The sequence below is a fragment of the Paramacrobiotus metropolitanus genome, unplaced genomic scaffold, assembly GCF_019649055.1.
Source record: "Paramacrobiotus metropolitanus isolate TYO unplaced genomic scaffold, Prichtersi_v1.0 Parri_scaffold0000004, whole genome shotgun sequence".
NCBI classification, from domain to species: domain Eukaryota; kingdom Metazoa; phylum Tardigrada; class Eutardigrada; order Parachela; family Macrobiotidae; genus Paramacrobiotus; species Paramacrobiotus metropolitanus.
Window position 1 is genome coordinate 143,109 of NW_026570224.1, and position 24,681 is coordinate 167,789.

The 24,681-nt window shown below is 44.6% G+C and overlaps 4 protein-coding genes across 17 annotated transcripts; all 4 read left to right on the plus strand.

The window, feature by feature from the left end:
* The first annotated feature begins 199 nt into the window (after positions 1 to 199).
* Positions 200 to 4,074, plus strand: LOC129602567 (uncharacterized). The gene is made up of 9 exons (XM_055501615.1): positions 200 to 829; positions 1,337 to 1,776; positions 1,848 to 1,868; positions 1,940 to 2,084; positions 2,511 to 2,849; positions 2,966 to 3,096; positions 3,159 to 3,203; positions 3,436 to 3,504; positions 3,582 to 4,074. Exons 1-9 carry the CDS (start codon positions 622 to 624, stop codon positions 3,711 to 3,713), a joined length of 1,530 nt encoding a protein of 509 aa, XP_055357590.1. The 5' UTR covers positions 200 to 621; the 3' UTR covers positions 3,714 to 4,074.
* A 427-nt stretch (positions 4,075 to 4,501) lies between these two features.
* On the plus strand, positions 4,502 to 10,810 carry LOC129602376 (uncharacterized). 6 transcript variants are annotated; one of them, XR_008692396.1, is made up of 10 exons: positions 4,502 to 5,116; positions 7,595 to 8,001; positions 8,074 to 8,091; positions 8,294 to 8,456; positions 9,053 to 9,361; positions 9,606 to 9,751; positions 9,814 to 9,858; positions 10,057 to 10,128; positions 10,204 to 10,576; positions 10,629 to 10,808. XR_008692396.1 is itself a non-coding variant. In XM_055501405.1 (10 exons), the coding sequence occupies exons 3-10, from the start codon at positions 7,657 to 7,659 to the stop codon at positions 10,363 to 10,365; spliced, it is 1,260 nt and encodes a 419-aa protein (XP_055357380.1). In that variant the 5' UTR covers positions 4,502 to 5,116; positions 5,974 to 6,103; positions 7,595 to 7,656; the 3' UTR covers positions 10,366 to 10,807. The 6 variants fall into 6 exon arrangements, 5 of the variants coding, with proteins under 5 accessions (XP_055357380.1, XP_055357386.1, XP_055357365.1 ...); XM_055501405.1 differs by adding an exon at positions 5,974 to 6,103 and having other exon boundaries at positions 10,204 to 10,807; XM_055501411.1 differs by adding an exon at positions 5,974 to 6,080 and having other exon boundaries at positions 10,204 to 10,807.
* A 1,052-nt stretch (positions 10,811 to 11,862) lies between these two features.
* On the plus strand, positions 11,863 to 15,396 carry LOC129602805 (uncharacterized). Of its 3 annotated transcripts, none has more exons than XM_055501959.1 (3): positions 11,863 to 13,089; positions 13,253 to 14,184; positions 14,476 to 15,396. In XM_055501959.1, exons 2-3 carry the CDS (start codon positions 13,459 to 13,461, stop codon positions 14,977 to 14,979), a joined length of 1,230 nt encoding a protein of 409 aa, XP_055357934.1. In that variant the 5' UTR covers positions 11,863 to 13,089; positions 13,253 to 13,458; the 3' UTR covers positions 14,980 to 15,396. The 3 variants fall into 3 exon arrangements, with proteins under 3 accessions (XP_055357934.1, XP_055357933.1, XP_055357935.1); XM_055501958.1 differs by having other exon boundaries at positions 13,388 to 14,184; XM_055501960.1 differs by having other exon boundaries at positions 13,492 to 14,184.
* A 2,495-nt stretch (positions 15,397 to 17,891) lies between these two features.
* On the plus strand, positions 17,892 to 24,093 carry LOC129602412 (uncharacterized). 7 transcript variants are annotated; one of them, XM_055501452.1, is made up of 11 exons: positions 17,931 to 18,089; positions 18,922 to 19,043; positions 19,196 to 19,405; positions 20,121 to 20,532; positions 20,600 to 20,617; positions 20,852 to 20,999; positions 21,670 to 22,011; positions 22,697 to 22,842; positions 22,904 to 22,948; positions 23,476 to 23,550; positions 23,615 to 24,093. In XM_055501452.1, the coding sequence occupies exons 4-11, from the start codon at positions 20,173 to 20,175 to the stop codon at positions 23,768 to 23,770; spliced, it is 1,290 nt and encodes a 429-aa protein (XP_055357427.1). In that variant the 5' UTR covers positions 17,931 to 18,089; positions 18,922 to 19,043; positions 19,196 to 19,405; positions 20,121 to 20,172; the 3' UTR covers positions 23,771 to 24,093. The 7 variants fall into 7 exon arrangements, with proteins under 7 accessions (XP_055357397.1, XP_055357413.1, XP_055357427.1 ...); XM_055501459.1 differs by having other exon boundaries at positions 18,922 to 19,027; XM_055501438.1 differs by having other exon boundaries at positions 17,920 to 18,065; positions 18,922 to 19,405.
* The last annotated feature ends 588 nt before the right edge of the window (positions 24,094 to 24,681 follow it).

A 24,681-nucleotide genomic window follows, 5' to 3' on the forward strand; every position in this document is an offset into this window, starting at 1 on the left:
GTACCAGTAATTACAGACTTTTACTGTACCGACAACTGAGCAAAGTACTTAATGCATTGCACACTAGGGCAGATTAATGCTGAAGCACGTGATTGCAGCTACTGCTTTCTGTTGAGTAGGTCTGTCTAGACAGTTGTTTTTGTTGATAACATACATTACAAACGGCGGACGCGGAAGCGGGGGTTGCTAGGCCACCGACACTGGCGCCGCGACGGAGAGACGATTTTCCCCTTTCGGCTGCGTTCCCTTTTTGCAGACGTTTGGATGTTATCACTGTTATGGAAAACTGTGAATTTTCCCACAACTTTCTTGACAATTTAATGTTAGTGCTTCGATACCGCTATTAAAGCGTACCGCTTTAATTGCTCATTTCCTGCTGCCTTCTGGTAACCCTCCACAAAAATTACTCGTAACTGCGTGAACGAAATTTGCCTTCTTTGTAGTTCCAGACTTTCAGTTATTAAAATCGTTGAAACTCATGTGAAAATGCAGTGATTTGACAGAACGTGCGATACACTTATTTCGATATTTCACATCGAGTTCCGAAATGATCGGGTTATTATCCAGATTTTGTTATGGACTTGGTTTTTTAACTTTTACTGTGCCGTGTGTTCATCTTCTATGATAAATTTTGATTGGTTCAACTGGTTGATCTACAGCGCCAGCACCATACTGCATAAACCGTGCTCTACTGGTGACGGATTTCTGAATTATTTATTTAAATACCTGGCTGGTTTTTGTATACATCTATCAGTTCGCGTCATGGCCGAGTACCAAGATAGCAGTTGGCAATTATATGTATTTTGGGCATTACACAGTCTGATTCTAGGTACGCACGCTAATTCTACAACGTAGACTCGTAGAGACTCTTTTAACGTTTTTTCTAGTAACTGACGGTTTGTGTTCGCCTATATACGAAATTAATGTGCCTCAAAGGTCACAGATAACCACTGTTTGGTAGTCGCTTCAATTTCTCAATTAGAATTATTTTTATTATACGGTGGATTTTTTTCACTGGATAGGATGGTACTTACAATTACAGTTAATAGTTAATACGATTTTCTTAAAGACTACAGCAAAACCTCGGTAACGTCACACGTGTTCTTCCTATGACCAACATGGAAATTCTGAATTGTGATTACTAAAATGCTTACGAAAATTACTGTACAAATTGAACAATTGCAATTGAATTTCGTCCGCTTTTAATTGACGTACGAATTTTCAGTGCGGAGGGCGTACGGAAAAGAGTAAATTTACTGTATCAAGGAAAAGAGTAAATTTACTGTATCAAAGACTGGCTTTACTACGGAAACCTTTCTGCAATGTTTTTGTCTAGGATGTTCGGCGCTCACCCAGGACTCGGTCTTCCCGCCCATTCGCTGCTACAACTGCACCAAGACGACGGCCAGGAGCGACTGCGACAGATCCCCCGCCAACCTCAACCAGATCTCCACCCTGCCGCCCTACAAATTCCAGGGCCTCACCGCCTGGTCCAACTTTGACCGCGACGACGGCGATTCCCTGAAGGGGATGATCCTGCCGCAGCAGCCCTGGTGTTTCTCCTATATCCAGCAGATCCGCCCCAAGAACGGCTTTTACATTAGCTACTTTGGCCGCGATGCCGGGTACCCGGGCGGCACGGCTCCACCCTGCTACGAGGAGACCTCCACGGACCAGGACGGGAACACGGTTATTATCCGCTATATGTTCTGCGCCTCGGATCTGTGCAATACCATCACCATGGACGAGCTGTCCAAGCAGTGCTGGACTAATGGCGTGAGTTCCTGCTGTAGATGTTCCCATGGCCAGTGGTCTTAAATTGTTAAACTGGTGTGTATGTGTTGCAGAGTCTGACGCGGGCGCTGGATGTAAGTCGGTTTAGTTCATTCCTTCGTCCAGTTTAGCAAATGAATTTGTTGAGCTGACATTTGGCAAACAGGTTGCATCCGCAGCGACCAGACCAGCTATCTTTTCGGCGCGAGTTATTCCCGGATTTGTGGCGTCTCTCCTGCTGGCACGGGATGCTCGTTCAACGTCTAGCGTGATGCGTTTGTTGACGATGATCTTTGCTACGTTTGCACTCGGTAAGTGATTGATTAAAAATTCGAGCGAACGTGACGAAATTCGATGACATTATTTTTGTAAATAAAATATGTGACTGAAATTTATAACCTCTAAAGTCTGCATTTCTAAAATTTTTATTAGTGTTTACCTGCGCTATCAGAACGATAACTGACTGTTGATGAACAGATTTATTTACTAATTTAGCGTTTTTCTTACTGAAAGAAAAATCGAACACTTTTACTACCTTTTTAAAAAAGAAAGTCCATGGTTTGTGAATTTTATAAGCAATATTGCGAGGATTGCGATATTGCGAAGGTTGGATTCTGTTTGCATTGGTTTGACCTTTTTCCTGGCGGAAGCCACAAACACTATTTCGGATAGACCACATCTTTTGATAACATGATATTTCTGTCACCAAGACTAACTGGATGCGTTCTTGTTGGTAGTTCCCAGCGCCCACGCCCTGAAATGCTACCGCTGCAAGGATATGATGAGTACGGACAGCACGAACGTTCTCCTCACCCAGAACTGTTACACATCCCCGTTGCTGCTGGGTCCGGCGCAGATGCAGGAGTGCCGGTACGACTATTACCCGCGCAGCAGAGTGAAGATCTTCATGCAACAGAAACCCTACTGTGCCACATGGATCACGGATTACCGCTTAGCGGGGCAGACCAACTACAGCTACTTTCTCGGCCGCGGTTGTGTGTATCCCGGCGGACAGCCGGATGACTGTCTGCGCGTCAACGGCTCGCTGAATGCCGATCCCACGCTGAATCAATCAGGTCAGAGAGAACTCAGCGAACGTGACGCGAATAACGAACCATAACGCGTCAGATTGCAGTCCACAGTCAAACAATCGAAGAACTTGACAGTAATTTTTATTTCTGACTCATTGCAGCGTTGGAACGATACATCACCATTCAGTACTGTGATCAGGATTTCTGTAATAAAGATCCATTTGAAAGCCTGGTTAGCAAGTGCTTCCAGAATAATTACGTTGGCGGTACGACACCGCCCATTCCCGTGACGGTAAGGACAACGGCAGCACCCTGAACGAGAAACATTTTGCTAATGTCGCTGTATGTTTCCAGCGCGATTTTACGGATAAGAACGCCACAATCGTCACCACACCCGCGGTACGTGTGACACTATGTTCTGCCGTGTGCGAGCTTTAAACAATGTGACAATGTAGGGATTTAAAAAGATTGGATACCGACCAGTCGGTTTGCGGTGCAGAATTTAAAATATGCATAAGTCACTAACAGAGAACGTTTGTTTGCGCCATACACTGTAAAACAAAGCATATATACGCGTAGTATACTTTTGCTAGTCCTACACTGTACTGATGATGTGTATACTGTGCTGCAGACACCACGGGATACGTCGAAAGCATGGGTGGGAGATTTCATAATCCAGGCCCAGATTATATTCACCCGGGTACGTGAATGGAGCGCTTGCTGGTAGTGAAAACCGATATTGATACACAAGGACGATTAATATACTTTTTCGAATAGGTACGCGCCGGCAACTTCACCGATTACGAGTTGAGTCAGAAGCCCAATAACACGGCTGCGCATATGGTGCACCTGCCGGTGGGGATCCGTCTGGCTGGACCAGTGCTGGCAGCAGCGGCACTGTACCTGTAAAATCTGGCTGGAAAGGGGAGATGCCGCTTTTTCTTTTGGCACACAGCGTGAAAGTGTGTGTTGTAGCGTGTACACTCCACGTTCGTTAATATTTGCGGGAAGGGTTCGCTTAAAACGGTTCAAGGCGCTGCGGTGTATCTGCTGGTTTGGGAATCGGGGTGCAGTAATTAATGGCCTTCAGTTAATGAGGATCAAGTTTCTGTGTATTTGTACTGTGTACATTATAATCGCGGGCTTGTTGTCAACCGGAAGTTGTGACATTGTGAATTGAGCTATCATACTGGGTTTGTTGTGAAATGTCAAGGTGGTCTACAGCGTTTACTGAGTCCAGTGCAGCATTGGTTACAATGAAGAAGTCAGATTTTGGCCAAAATTCGTTGCGTACCACAAAGTCTCGGTCAGATTACGTCTGCTTGGACACCGTGATATTCAGTTTTCGAGTTGTAACAATGCCACCGGAAGTGGTATGCCATCATGAGCTTATTATAGGGTTTACCAGCACATGGGGGAACCGGAAAAGGTATTTTTGTACATATGCTCCATTATTATGATTATGTGCTGCACTGTTTACATATTGTCAGGAATTTATGGTGTCCAGGTGGGAATTTAGCATATAATAACAAGCAGCAAAGCATTTAACAGGATTAATTAACATCAAGGATTATGACAAGGAACCGCAAAGCACTGGAGCCTGCATCTGCTTCGCTTCGTGGGCAATTAATTGCTAGGTGACTGTTCGGTCTGCGAATAAGTTATTCCATATGACACAATATCACTGATTACAGGAGTGCAACATATTTAAGTAGATTGCACTCATTACACACGGTGCCGGATAGAAGAACAAGCCCATAGTTTCATTCGGAATTCTTGCTGATATTTACGATTCATGCACTTGACTTTACATTCTTACAAAACGACAACTGTTTTGTTTTTAAATTATCGTCTTGTGCTTCTTATCAAACCAGAGTATATTCTGCCGAGTGCCGAGTTAGGCTTGGGGCCTTTGTCGAGGTTGTTTTCAGGTTCTCATAATTTGACTCTTCGAGACTTCTTCACGCAACTGTGCAGGACAAATGTTCGCCGCTTGTCGAACATTATAATTCTTAACAAACCTTGCCGGATCTTATGTATGACTGCTTATTGAAAAGACAAAATTAATAATTAATTCATATTCTTATTGGACAGTGTGGCTCAAATTCAATAATATATTATTCCGGAAGATGAAATTGTGAGGTTGGCAGCGAAATCTGCTGAATACATTTGATCGCATTATTGTCGTTGTTCAAAACGGATTAACAGGATTAATCATAATCAGCGAAGGATTAATTTCATTCTGTTTTCTAACAACATGGTTAAACCAAGCATTATCGGGCCAGCATTGCTGATACAGTCGCTGCTGATGGGTACGTAAAATAAATCCGAGTACACCGACAAAGACGAAAACCTTTGCGATGCCAAACGATTTTCACAGACGTTATTGGAAAATAAATAATTTACCTGAAAACTCAACCATCTTTGTTAAAAACACGCCGTCTGCCAGAGTTATCACAAAACCATTTCACAACGTTGCATAAAATTTAATAATTACGGAAACTTGCGGCGTCAGTACCCGTCAGTTCATCAGTGGAGTTGGTCGACGCATAAACGATCAAACAGGAGAAGCGCACACTAACGAAGTTTTGTGGCAGCGTGTAGAAATTGAGCGGGGTGTAGTTCTGGAAACTGTTGGTTGTCCAAAAGAGCTGGAAGAGGTGTTTTATTTGTTCTAGATATTCATTATCTGAGTTTTAAGTGTACATAGCATTTGCTTGTACAAGGTTGAAATTAAAACGTTTAATAATTATAATTCAATAGCCGGCAGAGCAACAAAAAGTGCGGCCGCGATGACTGCTACTCCATATTTAAAAATTGTTAACGTTAAAAGCAATCCCTAAAGCGTGGCTCAAAACCGATGCGGCATTTCGTTTTATAGCAGCTGAACGTGAAACGCTGTTCACGACTGCCACCCGGACCCGGTCTAGGTAGAGTAAAACATAAAGATAGGACAACAACTCCCTATAACTGGATAGTCTGAATAATAATAATTATCACTCGTACAGCTGGGAAGATGGACCAGGAAATCTTGCTGACGGCACTTTATCTCATAATCGTTCTGCACAACCGAATAACGGGATTAACCAACGAGTGCTTTTATTGTTTTCCCTTACGAAATGCTGAAGTCACGTACTCGTATTATCGGACCAACATATTATTATTGCAGATTCTGTCAGTGCTGAAGTGAACATCAATCAGCGCAGCACAGACATAAAAGACTAGGCGCGCGTCCATGGATCTCTCAAAATGATGTAGAACGTCAGGCAGCACATTGTATGAAGAGTGTTTTTAATCGAGTAAGAAAACAAGACTCCCACGCTGCATAGTTCAAAATTATGCTGGCAACAACAGTCATGCTGTTCTACCAAATGGCGCCGCGGTCAGGCCCGAGCATTTTTGCCCCCTGCCTCAGGAAACAAGATATTGCGTCTCACGCCGAACAGCGCGAAAATCTGAGTGTTTTCGCTAAACCAAACTTGGTGTGCAGCCTGCTCGGTGGCTTTTGTCTCTATCTCTTCACCACCTTTCGACTATTCCAACTATGTACCATTTCTGCGTTGAATTATAACACCACCCGGAGACTGTTGCCACCCGCATTCGCACACCTCTTCTGACTTTCCCAGTTACCGTAATTATCGAATTTGCACCCCTGGGGTGCAAAAGTTCAAACGTCCTGGAGGAGGGGGGCTTATTTCGGGGAGGGGGCGTTATTTCGGGGGGTGGTACTATTTTTCAGACGATATTTTTCGGCGGGGCCGTTATTTTTCAACAACCGCGCATCCTATTCAGTTCTAACTGAGCGCAGTAGATACCGGGATTCGCAATTTCACAACCTTGCGAGCTGCATTCTAGCGTAGCGCCACATTATTTTTGTGACCGTTTACTGTTTATTCGTTAAATCATAACAATTATTATGAAGCAGTTTACGGTATATCTATCATTTTGCGGCGCTTATCATTTAATAACGCCCTTCGGGGCGGGAAATTCGGGGGAGGCGCTATTATTCGAACGGGTTATGGGCGGCGGGCTTATTACGGAGGGGGGCCTTGTCATGGGGGGAGGTGCAAATTTTGATAATTACGGTAGGATGTTACGGTACATAAAGGCTGACTGACTGTTAGGCTGTTACATAAAGCCGGGTGCCGTAATATCGATATCTGAAGTTATTAGCGCTTAATGTTACAGTATATTATTCAGCATTTGCTACTTTTAAAACTGTTACTTTTTTAACTTTTAAATAGTACTAATACTTTTTCAACACTTTTAATTAATTTTTTGATACTTTTTTTACAAGTGATACCTTTCTAATACTTTTAATACATCTTTAAAATTTTTTTACTTCTAATCATTAATACTCAGTCTCATTTCAAACAAAAAAAAAGTTCACTTCAAGAGAAATTTTTGACGCAACTTACAGTATTGGAATACATCTTCAAAGAGGTGAGTTCTGGGAATACCCGAAAAGGAGTGCCGTAAGGAGGTGACCGTAGCCAAAGGTAGTATCCAAGCGGTGAGAATATCCATTTCTTAAAAGGCAACTCGCGATCACTAACCCTCTCGCGCTGACCATTAGGCCAGTGGGGATTTTCGCATTTCGATGGTTTCTTTGTACATCCCTGGCACGTTTACTGTATGCCTCTGCAATCTGATAATTTTGCTGCATCAGTACACATTGCGGACAATTTGGCTGCTGCAGCCAGCGGTCACCTTAAAAGCACCTTAACTGTATTTCACGTTGATAGCTGTGCAATACAGTTAGCATGGGCCAATGAATGTTGACCTTTCAGGGTGTTATGCGCTGAACCAGGCGACGTACTATCCCAATATTACCTGCTATCAATGCAGACGAATGCAGAACTGCGATTCTAATCCCCAGGACAGCGACGAAAGCCCCACGCTGATAGCGCCGATGAAATTCGAATCGTGGGCTGCCTGGGCTAACCGGGGCTTGGTGCTGCCGCAGCGGCCCTATTGCTTCTCCTATATCTCGCAAGTGCGCATGCCCGATGGCAGCAATACCAACATTTTCGGACGCGGTGCGGGACACCTCGGTGCCGCCACACCGATACCGTGCTGGGAAGAAAGGACGTCGATGGACACCGCGCAGGTCTTTACGAGGTACATTTTCTGCCCTACATCGTACTGCAACACCATCACCAAGAGCCAGCTGGGCAATCAGTGCTTCACTGCCAAGGTGAGTCCTGTGAAATCACTGTGATGTGATGATGTTTGAAAATAGCTGACGATGTGATGTGTAATTTTGCAGGAACTCCGCTCTCTCCAGGTATGGTACTGGTAACAACTTAACGATAAACCTCCTACAGTTAATCGTCTCCGATTCCCCGTGAAACTGATGTCGATTTAACGCGATCCAGTTGGGGAAGGGTTTTGCCAACAAGGCGTTTAGCACATACCGAATCCTTTGATGGCGGACACGCCAAACAGTTGCGTTCTAACATTATTGTGAGATTGCCATTTATCAACAGATTAATCAGAATAACACTGCTGAAGCACTGAGAACTACCATATCCCAACGTATCATGCTTCCGGGGATGGCTGTGTTAGTGCTGAGGGCAGCATACGAAATGACCTCAGCGGTTCCCAGGATAGCCCGTGCTGCGACAGTTATACTCAGCCTATTGTCCTGCGGTAAGTGTAGGTGTGTAGCAGACCCGGGCAACGATTTAGCGAAACTCGCTCAGAAAAAAACTTAACTCTAACTGAACTCTCATAAAAAGACTATGTATTGTTTATGGTAGCGTAACTCGCGGTGTAACTCGAAACTCTGCTTTCCTCCATAAATAACTAAACTCTCAGCGCAACTCGCACGCTCCCTGTAACTCGTAACTCTAACTGGGTAAATTTCCTATAACTGCCCAGGTCTGGTGTGTAGCAGATTGCTTCATTTCGCGCGTATTCCTTAAACTTACTGCTTACTGCGATTGTTTCGTCTCCTCCGAAAATTCTGGATGCTGTTCGAGGAAGGGGCACCTTGTAGAGATTATTGTAAGGCCTGGGCAGTTAATTATAGCTATACTGGCACTACAGTACCTCCTGTTTGTGCATTAATCTGATAACCGTTTTTCGGGTTCCCGACCGACGACAGTTCCCGACAGACGGCTTTATCGTAAGAAAAGGTTTTTTACGAGGGGAGTACTGCAAAAACGCCGGCTTTATTTCTGGCGGGTTTCGAAAGGGAAGCTATTAAGGTCACTAACTGATGGAATACGGTATTTTCTTTGTAGTGTCGTACATCCAGGCGTTGAGGTGCTACGCCTGCAAGGATCCTTTGTGGTCGTACGAAAGGGACATGGCCGCCGGATACCCCGTGAGCGACTGCTATAACTCCACAGCACTGCTGGGACCGGCACAACAGGAGGATTGCAACGAATTCAAGATCTATCCACTCTATGCCAAACAGAAAGGCTACTGTGCAACGTGGATACAAGAGAGAAACGGCGTCTATATCATGGAACGTGGGTGTGTTTACCCGGGCGGCGAGCCCGACGATTGCTTAGCCGTCAATGGCGATCGGTTTGGGACATATGCAAACGGTAATTGTATTATCATCATCTTGTTTATTGATTCCGTACAAGCAGATCAAGTAAACGATTCTAAACAGCTTACGAAATTCGGATCGATTTCCATGTACCCAAAATTCCGAATAAGCATTGCACAAGCTAGCGCGACATTGTACTCTGCAAACCTAAGACTTTTGTGACTCCCCGAACAATCGCGAGTTTGGATTGGCATTCCTCCCGTTGCTTACTGGCTACTATTGACGGAATTTAATTGAAGGTTCCACGCAGACCATACGCTTCCGCTGGACCGCGCAGTACTGCGCCGACCGAGATTTCTGCAACAACATCAATTTTGCTGATTTTGTGTACCAGTGCTTCACGAGCAAAGTCGCCGGAGGCACCACTCCCGCCATTCCGGTAACGGTACGCACGATTTACGATGAACTCTCTGTGCAAATAGCGTACATTCAGGTTTACTTTGGCAGAGGGACTTGAACAGCACCGACTATGCACGCTATACAACCCCGACGGTAAGTGTGATTTCCTAAAATATCAAACAAGATGCGAAATGTCACTATCTAGTCCTGGTCAACGAATGACGCCATAGTTAAGCATACTTTGCAGTTTGCACACCATATTACCAGGAGGCTTGTAGATTCCGGTTGATACATTACTGTGACAGATAATTGTCTTAGTCGCATAGTCTAAAATCTTGCGACGTTCTTCAGTTTATCCGACCCAGTCCTGGGACACCGATGCAGGATACCGTCCTCATCCAAGCTCAGATTATAATCGCTAAAGTACGTAAATAATCAGCATTTCGGCAGCACGTTTTCTACGACGAGTATGATCCACTTAACTGAACGCTTGTACAGATTCGAGCGGGAAACACCTCCGATCTTAACATCACCCGTGATGGTGATAATGGCCATACGCGCCACCTCGGAATCACGCATAACCCTGTGGGCTTTGCTCTGCTCGTGGTGTCAGAAGTCCTGGTTCTGCCGTCGTTGGTTGGGCATCGTGGGATGTCATGATACAACCGGAACAACTGCGCTGCGTGCAGCATGCTGTTCGGTGAGATCGTTGTAAGGCCGAAGCGCCTGTGTGTGTGTTTGTGCAAATGATGTGCAGAATTTGTGCATTGTGCTGGATGTTGCGTAGATTTTGTGTTCATTTTGGTGCTTTTGCGCTTCGGAGGTTTGTTCTGTTTGCAGCTGGCAGCTACCTGTTTGTATGCCCTTTGAGGTATTATCGTGTTCTTCTGTCGACCACATCACCTCGTTCATTTTTTTTATAGTTTCGATAAGCGCGTGCTAGTACATGTTTGACGGACACCATTAACCGGTGACGCTGTTGTTCTCAATGATAAATTGGACTTGAAGATACGGGAAAGCAAAGCCCCGAAACGAATTAAATTTTGGAAGTGCGGTTGTTTCCAATGGAGCAATGGTCTTTATAAGAATCTCGCTGTATACAGACTTATACAACATCAGTAAGTAGTTCGGTAAGGTAGAGTTACGGTACAAGAACGTGCAGTTAAACCTGATAACCAAACATCGACGGTTAAGCCGATTACGTAAGTTTATTAAGCAAGTGTATGTGATTTACAGAACTGCCCCCAGGGGAAGTGATAATTTTTGCCCCCGCCCCAAATAATATTGCAGGATTATTATAATTTTTATAATCTTTTAAGTCTTAAGAACGGTAATAATTCTTTTACGGTATTTCACTCAAAGACTGCCAACGTGTACGTTCCAGTATACGATACTCGTACAGTTACTGTACACTACACAACTGAATGAGAATCTCTTCTCTATACATTAATAGCGTAAGCCTTAGCAAAATTCCATTCGTATCTCCCTTTTGCAAACGATACACTGAACCAAACTTTGGTGTCTATAGATCATTCAATAGCGCTGCGATCATAGATTTGCAGAAACGGGTAAGTTTTCTCAAACTATTTGAGACTTGAAAGAAAATTTTAAAAAAACATACCATACCAAGTCTACGGGAAAAGTCAAGAACCCATCACTGCAAAGCCAACCACGCCACCACTGTCTCCAACAGAGTGAGAGTCTGTGAGACAGCCAGAAACGCAACTCCGACAACTCCGCTGAACACTACACAGAATTAAATTCAAACCTTTGCGTATGTCATTTGGGAGCTTTTGAGCTTATTAATTTTTCGTCGAAAGTCAGTTTCGAGGAAGAAAATGAAAGGGCTGAAGGAAGATTTTCAAAGGGCTCACATTCACTGTGGAGAAGCGGGGACTACAAGATCTGCAGAATGCAGATAAAGTAGCTGCCAGCCGAAGCGGTTTGAACAGTTTTCAATTCAATGCTCCCACGGGCGGGTACGATTGTCTTTGTTGCCGAAAATCATCTGACCCTTTCTGAGAACACATTTTTCGAATGTTATAGAACTTATTTAAAAAAGAATCGTACGTGACGCTTGGTTATAAAAGGATTATGCATTACATTTACACAGTGAGACTCCCTAGACGGTTTGGGGCCTTGGATTAACTACCGGACGTCACAACAGTTGCGATAAAATTTTAAATAAGTAGTTAAAATGTTGCGTATAAACTATCAAAGTAAAAACGACTACGCATTGAAAATAATAGTTATGGCTGAAGACATGATGATTATTAACCGGGAAGTAAGTACTATAACCAGTAATGGAAGGCAAGGACAACAGCGGTTGTGAGTCAGTTGATTTGCTATCACCGGGCCGACTGAAATTAAAAAAATCGCAAAAGGGGCGAGCAGAAATAATTTTGGGGATAAAGTTGAGCGGAGTTTGCTTGGTGGCTGATCAGGTAAAACTAAAATAATTTGTTAGAAAGTTACACAAAAAACAGAACGTTTCCGGAATACAAAAATTCATATTTTTGATGTCCCGACTTTCCAGTTAACGGACCGAGAGTACTTATTTTCGCTGTAAATGTTCATACAAAGATAATGTTATCGGTAGAAGTGTGAACTTACGGACAGCTCGGAGTAGTTATTGTCAGTGAGGTAAAAAGGAAGCGTAGGCCGTGGATTAATTGTCCTTCTGTCATTACAGTATTTGCAAGTCAAATTAAATTATTCTAATGTTAATTTTTAAAAGCCACTTTAATTTGGCAATAATGGGTTTATATTTTCTGCAGTACGTTGATTTGTTCCGCGCAGTTTGCGCGGGGTCGTAGTACTACTAGTCTGGTAACTTATTACTGTTTTATCTGCTTGGCGTAGCAGAGTCCTGCCGTCAGTTGAACTGATGGGTGGGCCAGGGTGGCGGATGTTTCGGTGTAATTTTGTTTGTTTTTGGCCAGTCTGGCCAAAAGTGGCTGTGGCCAGCAGGTTTTTTTTACATGGGTTCTTAACCCGATGCGAAATTCACATCCGGTTAAGAACAAAAGTAAAATGTGACGTACATAACGGATACTGCTAACTTGGCGAATGCGGGGATGTGAGGGCGGACACAACGACGACAGGCTAACAACGACGACAGGCTAATTAACGACGACAGGCTAATTAACGCGCGCCGAGCGGCTTACAATTCGCAGCAGTCTGACAACTGTGAGCTACCTAGGTTTTTCAATTCAGCCTGATACTAGAAATTGTCTTCGTGTATGACGTGTCAGTAGATCCTCATTAGAAAAAGATTCCACTCCGTGACTCCTGAATTCATCCGTATCCAGGACCAGCTTATCCGCTTTGTCTGTGCGAAGATTGATTGATACAGAAATGTCGTCTGTTCGTGCAGCGTATGAGGTATTGTAAAAGTTTTTTTATTGTAAATTTCAAAACCTGCCCGCGAAATTTGCAGTGAACAACAGCTAAACTGATCGCTGCTGAAGTAGAGAAGTTCGGCAGGTAGTAAAAACAGGCTGTAGTTACTAGTACTGTACGAAAAAATGGTATGGGGATCTCATAGATAGAAGCAGCCATGAGAGCATTTCCGAGCTAGAGGCTGAAGAATTCAAGAACCCAGCGTACCTATCCGGGCCATCCAGATCCTGCACTTCAAAATTGCTTTCTATTCAGCAGACTACTTGTTTGTGCGTTGTAGACCGATAGCTGAACTCTCATGGCTTCTGTTGCATCTGCAGCAACAACGACACCCCCAAACGGAACCAATTAATGTTATTCATTTTGCGATTTATTGTTTGTCAGTTGTTGGAGACGGGAATTCCAACTGCAGCGATGTTTGACTGCAAAACTAACCGCTATGACATCCTGGGCGATGACAACGTGTTCCGCAGTGGCCGGGTGGTCGACGTGGCGGTCAACGGGCTCTTCATCGATTTCTGTCCGAGTCGACGCCGCGAATTCGTCCACTTCAAGCGTGTCTTCCAGAATATGCACCCCATCATAGAAAAGGAGGTGGTCTCGGCTTGCACCATACCCGAAGCCAACTTTCCCGTCGACGTCCTGAGGCCAGAGACCCCGAACGGTCCCCTGGCATGGCTCCCGGCACGCATCGTCAGTGTGGCGCGCGGTATGCGCCGTCCAGCATGCAGCGTAGCCATTGCCGAGTGGATGGAGAACGGCGTTGCGTGTACGGATCTCGTTCCGCTGAAGCGGCTGCGTTGGAGAGATCACGGTGGCTCTGCAAAGAGCATGGCGAGCGGACGGGTCGCTAAGTTTCAGCCAGTTAGAGCACGGGACTTCAAAAAACGTAGTGTTGCATTGCCGGACGAATGCCGCCATGTGGATGTCGATAAATTGCTCCTGCTGTTGAATGATAAAGCCTGTTGTTCCCATCTCAAAGACTGCTCTATCATTTATTTCGTGGATGTCACTGACGGTCGCGTATCGTTCATCGAGGAAGAACGCAGAACTTTGCATTATCATTTTCTCACTGAGGTGAGCAGAAAGTCAAGTAGCTACACAATGTGGTCACGAATGACATGAGTGTCTTCGAATCGTATGATTAACCGGTAAATTCATTGCTTTCAAAAAGTTCCCGTGATAGCTACCTTTTTAGGAGAAAAGCTGCAACTGACGTGTACATTGAAATATGGCTGCAACTGACGTGTACATTGAAAACGCGTTTAATTAGAATATGCGCCTCGTAATGCAGTTCTGTAAGAGGTTGGCTAAATTCCTTTTCGCTTAAGCTGTTAATTGACATTAGGTTCGATATTTTTTTCCCAGATTCGTAAATGCAGGGATCCGTTAATCTCCCGTATACGTTACATTGCCGGGATGCTGGCCGACGGGAACTCACAGCCGACGAGCATCGACGACGTCAATGTTCTATCGTCCGATGATTGGCTGCACGTGTTTTCCCAATTGGATACTCGGACGCAGACTGGATTACGCGGCGTGTGTTGCCAGTGGAATTCCATTTTGGAATCTCCGGTGCTGACGACATGTATCCTTGTCACGAGCTCTGCCAGTGACTATCAGTGGGTGTGCAGCCAGCTACATTACTTTCTGCTGTCTCCCATTTTCCACCGTCTCCGCAGATCCACACAGCACATCGTTCTGGACGATCGCCAGTCTCAGCTGACCGCCAGTGATTTTCTGCCTTTGGCGGGTATGATAGACTATATTTGCCTTAAAGCCGGCAATCGCTTGCGAATGGTCCATGTCTTGGGATTCCCTTTAAAACTGCAAGCTGAAGCCTCGGTTCCGTTGAACTGGAAATTCTTTTGATGGAATAGAATTATTTTTATGAATCATAAAAATAATTTAATTCCGTAAATTTGTGTAAATTTTTGCATTACTGTATTAGGCGTGCGCCGTCCATGCCACATGATTGAGAACTGAAATGCGAAAGCAGTGTTTCGTGGAGCGGCGTGGTTTGGACACTGTAACCACGCTGGTCCTACAGTTATCAATTTTATTCTTTTTGCAACACCGTTACCCAGTTAAATCGGCGATCGAGCTATTCATGCCGGTATATATACACCCTGTCCACGCCATGTTGGCGGCATGGCATTCTGATTTTTTGCCGAACCGTGTCGTGCAATTGTTCCCAACTTTTTCTAGTTTCTGGTGCAGTTTTCTTTTGCGCATTTAATGAACAAAACTTGTTTTGGTTTTCGATTGCGATGCCGCCATAAACGCCTTCCCGAGCGAAGGCATCGATGGAATGGGGCGTGGCAGTGCTAGAAAAAAATTCAATTCAACTAAAAATCCATGGATGACTTTGTGCGCTTGGAATTAGGGTCAGTTTGACGACGACCAAGACAGTGTTTTGTGAACAAAAACTAAAATTCAACGGCTGGACCGAACCCGCAAAACGCCGAGGGGAGCAAAATCGTTTTTTCGCCCAAACAAAGCTTTGGTTAAAAAAAGTTATGGTGGTCACTGGAAACTGTTGCTACTGAGTGTCGCGCGCTTCTTTTGAGAGTTGTAGTAAAAAGTTCAAGGGCCCAACACCTTCCAGATCGTATTTTGTGGTGCATGTTCAAGTAGGAATTCCCATGACTGCATGGTCACCTCGCAAAGGAGGTCGTCGTTTAGTTTAGCCACACCTACCGCTGCCCTGACCCAGGAGGGGCTTAAAATTGATGGCGTGAAGTGCACCCCAAAGGGCCATTGGATGGTTAAACCAACAGATTTGGCGGCTTTGGGCTACGGCATAAACAGCGGGTGTTTTTAAGTTGTTAATATCACTTTACGAAGTCTAATCGCAACCCACACGTCTGATTACGATTCCAGCCCGTTTCTTTACCACCGTCACTTTTTTAACATAGTGCTAGTTCATCAGTGCCGGTAAGAAGTTTATATGAAACTTTATGTTTAGATCAGATATGCCGCAATTCCAGCTGTTAATGCAACACCCCGTTATTTTCGTCAAGACGGACTTTTTTGGGACGTTTCTGCGCTTTCGTATTTCACCAGTTTCTTTTGCGGTATCAAAAGAAACTGGTGATTTCTTAACGTCTTTTTAAGCATTTCCGTATCCATAATTTCGTTTAGCCAGTCTCGAAATGTGGACTCTTCGGCATAATTGGTGCTTTCGATATCTGCGCTTTTCGAAAGGACATGGCCGACCCTAAACGCTGCTGCATATACCCCACAATTTCTAATCAGTCCCTTGTTGTGAAACAGGAGGACACTCTGTGTCCATTTCATTTCCTTTACTGCAAAGTATCCGGGTCTGCAGCTTAATACATAACCCATAACAACATCAATGCATTCCCATAGATGCATGTTCTTAGGTATTCGCCTCGTCCCCTCATTTCCGCTTTTATCACGAAAAACATCACTCATTTCTATTTGCCGTGTTGTTCTCAAGCAGTCGCGAATACTTCCTTATGTGTACCGCCCATCTCCCATCACAAGCGTTACTGGTTTCCAGTTCTCAGTTATTCGTAAAAATTGAGTTCTTGGAAAAGGTTGTTTGTGCTTTTTGTAGTAAATCTCATGTGTATTTATGCTGGCTATATGAAAAGTGCTTCTACAGGGTCAAAGTATTAGGTTATTAATAATTTAAAACGATAAATTTTGATTTTAGCGGCAAATTTTCTGGCGCATAGCAAATTGACTATGCGCCAAGAAATTTCGTGGCGCATAGAAGTGACCTTTTTTTAAATGGATGCCGCTAACTTGGCGTGGACAGGGTGTAATTTGTTGAGAAAATTAGTCAGGTCTTTTAACTCTTGTCTATGTAATAATGTAAGGGATTCAAGTAAAATCAGGTATTATCAAAATTAGTATAAGTGAGTGATAGTAACCACGCAAACTAAAGATGAGGCCGAGACTACAAAGAAAACCGAAAACTCCTTTGATCTACAGGCCGCAGCGATGTGCAGCGCCACCCACAGACTTACGTAAGTAACTTGCTACACATGGGGAAAGGAGAAAAACGGGAGCGCATGGCCTTTAGCTAACATCAACATCAGTTAAATTGTTAATTGTCATTTTACAAGACAGATTTTTCGTTATTTGTTCTTTTATGCACCCCGCTCATCGGAAGTGTCTCGCGCTGAATATTCCACAAACCAAATTCTCGCAGTGCCCGTTGTGCCTCCCTTTGCAGCAGTGCATTTAATTGCATAGAGGAAGTGTTTTTTTTATAAATGTTGGTTTGTCCTGGTACATAGTTTGTACTCGTATCGTGATACTTATTAAAGGTTCCGGTATATTTAATTGCAATTAGATCGCTGATCTGCATTACTTGTGTAGTTGTGTTGGCTATTTTCTTTGACATAATTTATCCGCAAATGACCACCAACTACTGAGCGGGTAGATACTGAGCGATTGGCAGTTACAGCCGTAAGATGAGCTTTAAAGCCGCTAGAAAATTTGTGTAGCACTAGCCACCCTTTGCGTAGAAAATTCTTGCACACCAAGAACCGTTTTTCTGAGTCTGGTAGTTGGTAGCGACATTACCACATCGCCGTGTAAACGCATTTTTTTTATAAGATATTCAACTTCTCTACATCTTTGGAGTATTACTACTCCGTCAATACCAAAGAAAACCCTATGAGAATTATCACAGATTTATTGGGCAATTAGCTTCTTCTTGGAAGAAGTACGCATCGTTGTGTTCCTTGTTTAAAATTCGAGAGGTGCGATATTACAGTAATGCTGAGCAACAAGACCATTTTTTCCTCGAGGCCCAATAAAGTTATACGTACTCACAGCTCGCAATTAACGCAATTTAAGTAAATGCTTCAGTAATTGTCATCAGAGTCGTAATCCGAATCTTCATCAACCGAAACTTGCTTTTCGGGGTCAGCTACGTCTTCTGTTGTGAATTCGATAATGACACTGGCGGTGCTTCAGAGGTCTGTTCCGCTCGCAGCTGACAGGTACCTTATTGAGTGCCCTTTGAGGTTTTGACGTTGTCTTCTATCGACAAGATCGGGTCGTTTACAGTAAACGGTTTACTGTTTCATATACTTTTGATAAACGCCTGCAAAGCAGCGAAGGTGTCCTTCGCTGCTTTGCTGAGATAATCCTTGTAAATAATCTCCTCGCAAGAAATCCCGGATATGAGCATAATTGTTGAGGCGAGGAATGAGCTGCAGATCATCCTTCAGATAATCATATGAATTACAGCCGCTGCATCTGCTCATAACCGCGCCCCAATCAAACCAGGTCGCTGACTTGCAAGATTATACAAGTTTTTTTCCTTAACATACCACACTGTAGAACGGATTTTTCGCATTTGCAAGTTTATTTTTTCGGCGAAAGTAATCACTTGTACGGATAGGAACGCTGTCTCCCGCACAGCATACCATTTCTATCGCATAGGTATCTGTAATCGCCATGCCTAGCATCATCGACGAGCTATCGTCACAAGTGATGACTTGGTATTTACCTAATTTAATCTTCAAAACCATCAACTGATGGCGGACGAAGCCATCAGTAACCTTCTACTAGGCAGTGTATTAAAGTGCCAATTTCTAGTTCGGTGCCTTTCAAAGTACGGTAGCGTTACGATCTTACCACGTGCCTAGAATTTACGTTTGCAAGGTTTCCGTACATGAAAAAGTATAAAATCAATAATTCTCCGTGTTAGGTAACTCCTTTGAGGAAGCACTTATTCATCTTCGCCAGTTTAAATGTTGCTAAGTGAATGTTCGATGAGGAAGAGTCCGTGCTTTCGTTCAGATGACGCAGCACGCTTCTTTCTTACAGCTCCTGGTCCAGCTCCACTCCGAATGCTCAATGTGCACTTCAATAACTTATCACCCGGAAGACGATATCTTCAAAACATTGCCCTAATTCATCTTTTGAAACCAAAGTTTGTCCCGTCCACGGTATTATAGCACTGTTTTTTCTCATGTTATAATCTGACAGAAAATTAAGCTTCAACTGACAAATACAGTACCTTACAGTAAAGCATTTGATTTGTTGCTGCTTAAATTGAAGAGTTGCAAATTAATCTGATTGGACAATGTGATTTAAAAAGGTTACTGCAGCTCTTGCAACTGGAAACTGTGCAGATCCGCATTTAAAGCTGCTGAATGCATAGTATGATCTTATCATGATGCCGTTCTGGAAAACGGAATAACGGGATTAAAAAGCGACTTTATCTGTTTATCCTTTCCTCTTACTGTTTACAACATGGTTAAGCCCACCATTGCCGTGCTACTATTCTTGATAGAGTCGTTATTAAAGGGTATGTGAGTCAGTGTAGTACACACAAGCATTAAACGATGTTTTTGTTTACCTTTGAAGCCCTGATAAAACAAATTAAGTAGGAAAATAATTAAGCAAATAGATAGCGGTTGTAAACTTTGCCACAAAATCATTGCCCACGGTAGTTTGTTTAGCTTGCAACAGTTCATTAATTTTTGTGGCGTTACTGGATCGAGTAGGGCTTTATTCACCTGTGGTGCAACGTTATGCGATAGTTAAAACATCACTGTGTTCTGTGCATCTGTTGGCTTGTGAAATCACTTCGCTCACGACATTCTTTTGGCAAAAGATGAAACGTTCGCTTTCGAATGCCAAAGATACTTTCGGGTTTCATGGTTGCAAAATTAGCAGGCTCTTTCAGACGATGTGTACTTCGGGTCGCGCAACGCATCCTCAGTCCTAGAAAACTCTTGCGGTTGAACAATCACACCAAAGCCAGCCAGATTTGCTTAGAATTTTGGGCCCACATTAAATTATGTCTCAGAGGGAACGCCGAGAAAAACTATGCGCACTTCACCATAAAAGGCAAAACGTGTTTTATTCGGCATTATCTTATTTTTTCAATCCTTTTAATCGGGTCGCAGCCTGACTGATACATGTCACTGATGTCAGTAATTAAAGCGCAGTGGGGCTTACTCCATCCCCTGCGCGAACGCGGAATTTTGATGCGCACCGCTGTATGCTGACCTTTTCAGGCTGTTCCGCACTGAATCAAGCGACGGTATATCCGGAAATAACCTGCTATCAATGCGATTCCCTTTTGAACAATATGTGCGACAACAATCCCAAAGCCGGCAACCTGGGCCCCATGACTCTGGGGGCGTTCAGATTCGACGAGGAGCGGGCGTGGTACGGTGGGGGCATGGTATTCCGCTGCAGCCCTTCTGCTACACCTATATCGCGCAAATCCGCATGCCCGACGGCCGGAATGTCAATCCGTTCGGGCGGGGTGCAGTTTATTTCGGTGCACCCAATCCCCCGGCGTGCTTCGAGGATACGCTGCAGAACGGAACCGTGGAGATCATTGTACGGTATATCTTCTGCCCCACATCGTACTGTAACACCATCACCAAGACCCAGCTGGCCCAGCAGTGCTTCAGTGGGGATGTAAGTAGCCGGAGAATAATCAGCTTCCAGCTGTCTTGGGATTCATTTTTCTTATTTCTTGTTGTAGGCACTCCGATCCCTTCAGGTCAGTAACCACATAATTTATAGGGTTTGGGCGCATCTTAAACGCGAAACAGCTGGTTTAATTGCACCGAGTTCAGTGTATACGGGCGTGGCCACTGCGTACAGCCACGGCATGCCGTTGAGCATGACCATGTCGAACTGCCCGCTTCGGCTTTGAAACACGCGCCAGTATCATGCCCCCGTAGCATCTGTGTCAGTGCAACCGAACCATTTTAAAATCTTCATTTGTCAACAGAATAGCACGGGTGCAGCTGTGAGGCCGACCATATCGCATCACCGGATGCTTCCAGGGATGGTTCTATTATTTCTTAGCGCAGTCCACGGAATATCTTCTTCGGTTGTTGGGATAGCAGCGGCGCTCGTGGTGAGCGTTTTGCCCTATGGTAAGTGTATTAAAGGCCATTTTTTAGTCCACACACTGACTGAAAGTCGTACAAAATTTATTTCTTTTCCTCCGGAAGGATGGTGCATTTACTGCTGTAATGGTGCAGTACAAGCCGGTCCGGATGATGAGCACGTAAAAGTACAGCTAAAGCTTACTGAGCGCGCTGTCAACGCTTAGCACGATGGCGGCTACACTACGTTTCAGCGTAACCCATTAATATATATTTTTCGCTGTATTTTATCGTGCTCAACATCCGGGCCGGCTTGTACAGGCCCGCCGGGACGGAAGAAAAGTGTGCCGGTATATAGTGCCTGTCAGTGCATAGAAATGCATGTTGTACGAGTATTATTGACCCTCCATTACGTCATGATGGTGTTTTGTTGTGATAAGTGTTAGTAAGATTAATACGTCAGCCAGCTCGAGTAAACTGCCAAAGTGATACTGCCAAAACCCGCGCGCATGCGCGATAAGCGCACTTTCGAACACGCCATTACATAATTCACATTTGTCTTTCGATCTGTAGCCAAATAATTTAGACACACAAGGCCCTTGTGACAAGGGCGTGAAAACCGTTTTTATTGGCGGCATCCAGCAACGCACTCATCGGCGTCATAAGGTTCAGATTAATCGTACACCATGCATCTTCCGCTGATGGCTGTACTTTGTAGTGCCATACATCCAAGCCCAATCGCCAGTACTGAAGTGCTACGCTTGCCAAGATGGTTTCTATGCCACCGCCATGGCGGACGGAACGGCTCAGAAGAACTGCTACGACTCGGCCATTCTGCTAGGCCCGGCACAGCAGGTGGACTGCCCCGACAAATACCAATACGCACCGGACGGGCAGCGGCTGCTGGCCAAGCAGAAGGGCTACTGTGCGACGTGGATCAAGGAGCGGGATTTTGGGGACGGACTATTCTATGTCATGGAGCGCGGGTGTGTGTACCCGGCCGGTGTGCCCGATGACTGCCTGCGCGTCAATGGAGATCGCCGGTTCTTGACGAGCAACGGTCAGTTTCAGCCAGTTACTGGCCGAACCAGTTGCTCAAGTTAACGCTGGACCGAACCAGTTGCGCAAACGGCTTTACGGCTATATTGGCCTGCGTTTAGCCGTTGTCTGTAAGCGCCAAAAAGGTGCTAACTGCTGATCATTAAACTGCTTACCCCCATACTGAACTTGACCAAATTTGCGGGTGATATCGAAGTACATCCAATCTGGCCAAGATTCTTGGCCAGATTGGCTGTATTCCGAGTTCATTTTAAAATTTGAAAAAATTGTAAAAGTCTGGACTCGTGTAAGAACGATCATCATGGGGTTGAGCATTTACATGCAAATTTTGATAGAGATCGGTCCATAATGAGACTTTTGGTACACCTGAATGCATTTAACCTTTTCGGAATTTTGTAACCCTAATAACTCTGCAACCGGATGTTGGGCGCGAAAAGGATTTCACGCCTATGTACCCAAATCATTTGGCTACACAGTACACAATGTCGAAAAGCATGGGATGAGCTCACTGAGTGGGCTCATCCCATCAGGGATGCAGCAGCGCTGATTGGTCAGACGCGTCACAGGATGCGCTGACAGCTCTGACGCTGGATGCGCTTGGCGCTCTGACAGTTTAGCCTGATAGCACCAGCTTTGTCGATCCAGTTGTTAACTGAGATTGACATTAACGGGATCTTATACAACAGGTAGCGTGGTGTTGGCCCGCATACGCTGGACCGTGCAGTACTGTGCGGATAAAAATTACTGCAATAATATGGAGTTTCCGGACCTGGTGAGCAAATGCTACAGCAATGTCTACGCCGGCGGTGCGACTGCCGCGCTTCCGGTGACGGTAAGCAGGTTATGGGACAATGTAGCGCGAGTTATGGCTACATTTCGGTTTCTGTTGACAGAGGAATTTTAGCAACACCGACTTCGCACGCTACACAACCCCGTCGGTAAGTCTGCCTTTTGGAATAGTCAACCCTATCAATTCGGCACGTCACCAGTAATTTGTAGTACCGTTTACTCAACCACTACATATCAACAACATATCGTTATGCGCGGTACATGTACGATTTGCTGGTCCTGCTGACCGACAAATTGTTGGCGACTCAGTGTTGCCGACAAAATATTCACCCTATAATTTGTTGAAACGACAAATCGGACAGTTCTAATCATTCTAAGAAAACAAGCTATAAAAAAATAATAAGATACAAACCGGACCAATGCTGAGCTGTCGGTAAACGGAAGGTCATAGAAAGGTTAATCAGCAATTATCGGTCGCTAATTTGTCGGTTAGCGAGCCAGTCTGCAAATCGTCGGGAAGCGAAAACTGCGAAACGGCAATCAAGACACTGATGTGCTGCTACGTCCATTGTGTAAACTCGCTAACAAAATTTTGATTGACATTACTGTGTATTTCGACGGTAATGTTTAGGTTCTCACTTTTTCCACATAAGCTTCTATCGTATGGTGCTTGCAGTTTCTCGAATCCAATGCCACCATGCCACCGTTGCAAGACACGGTCTACATCCAGGCTCAGGTTATTATCGCTAAAGTAAGTGCCCCGATTCGTCGTACGTTGACTACGCAGTTTTGTTGACACTGAGCACCATTTCCAGATGAAATCAGGGGATACCGCCGACCTCAACATCACCCGTGCTAACGGGCAGACGCGGCATCGCGCTGCCAGCCAGAGCGTTGTGGAATTGATCCTGGTTATGATGTTACCAGTGACAATATTACAGCTGTTAGCTGGACATCGTGCAATGCGATGAGAATTACAGCGCTAGAATAATGGTCGCAGTGGGCCGTCGCGTCGGCTTTCACGGCTGGACGGCCCCGTGTATTGTGGTGGGCGTCGCCCGTTTTTCCTGTGAGTTTCTGTCACTAAATTTCTTCCGTGTTGAGCGGTTTGACAGTCCGTTCTTGTGTATCCGCCCGTTTGCTGTTACTACAAAGGCTGGCTGAAGGTTGTTCATTAACTGCATATTTTGACTTACGTGTTGACACTTCTGTGTTAAATTTTTAAATTTGGATTACCGTCAACAGGCCTGAAGTGTCACAATGCTGTTGTCGTCGAAATAAAAATTTGTTTGTGGGCGAATCACAAACGCCGGTTTAATGTGGGCACGTGTCGTAGCAGCGCACAGGATTACGACCATATCGCAGACGTGCAAGACGGTTTGTTGGGTGTTTTTTTCGCCTGTACGGTAATGTACCTAATCGCAGGCTGCACTGATAGTACCTGATCGCAGGCTGACAGAAACGGCGTCGAATTTATTACTTAATCTACATTCTCGAAAAAAAAGCGCCAACGGGCCTTAAGACGGCATTCGGCTGATCGCTGACTACTGGGCAATTCGCCTATCAAACCCACAGGAACACGTTAAAGGCCGACAATTCCACTAATTTGCGTCAAAATTTGAATTCATCACCTGTTTTCGTGGGACATTGAACCTAAGAAGCGTCTTTAGCACATCAATTATTATCAATGTATTGCAGTACAGTAATGTATTGTAGTAATGTAATGTATTGTAGTAATGTACAGTGTATGTATTGCAGTACAGTAATTGAAATTTGGGTGATACAAGATTCGCGCGTATTTTATCTTCCGAGCTCCGTGATTGCCAAAGAGAAAAGGGAATTACGAGTACACCGAATTGCTGCATAGCTAGCATTTTCGAAG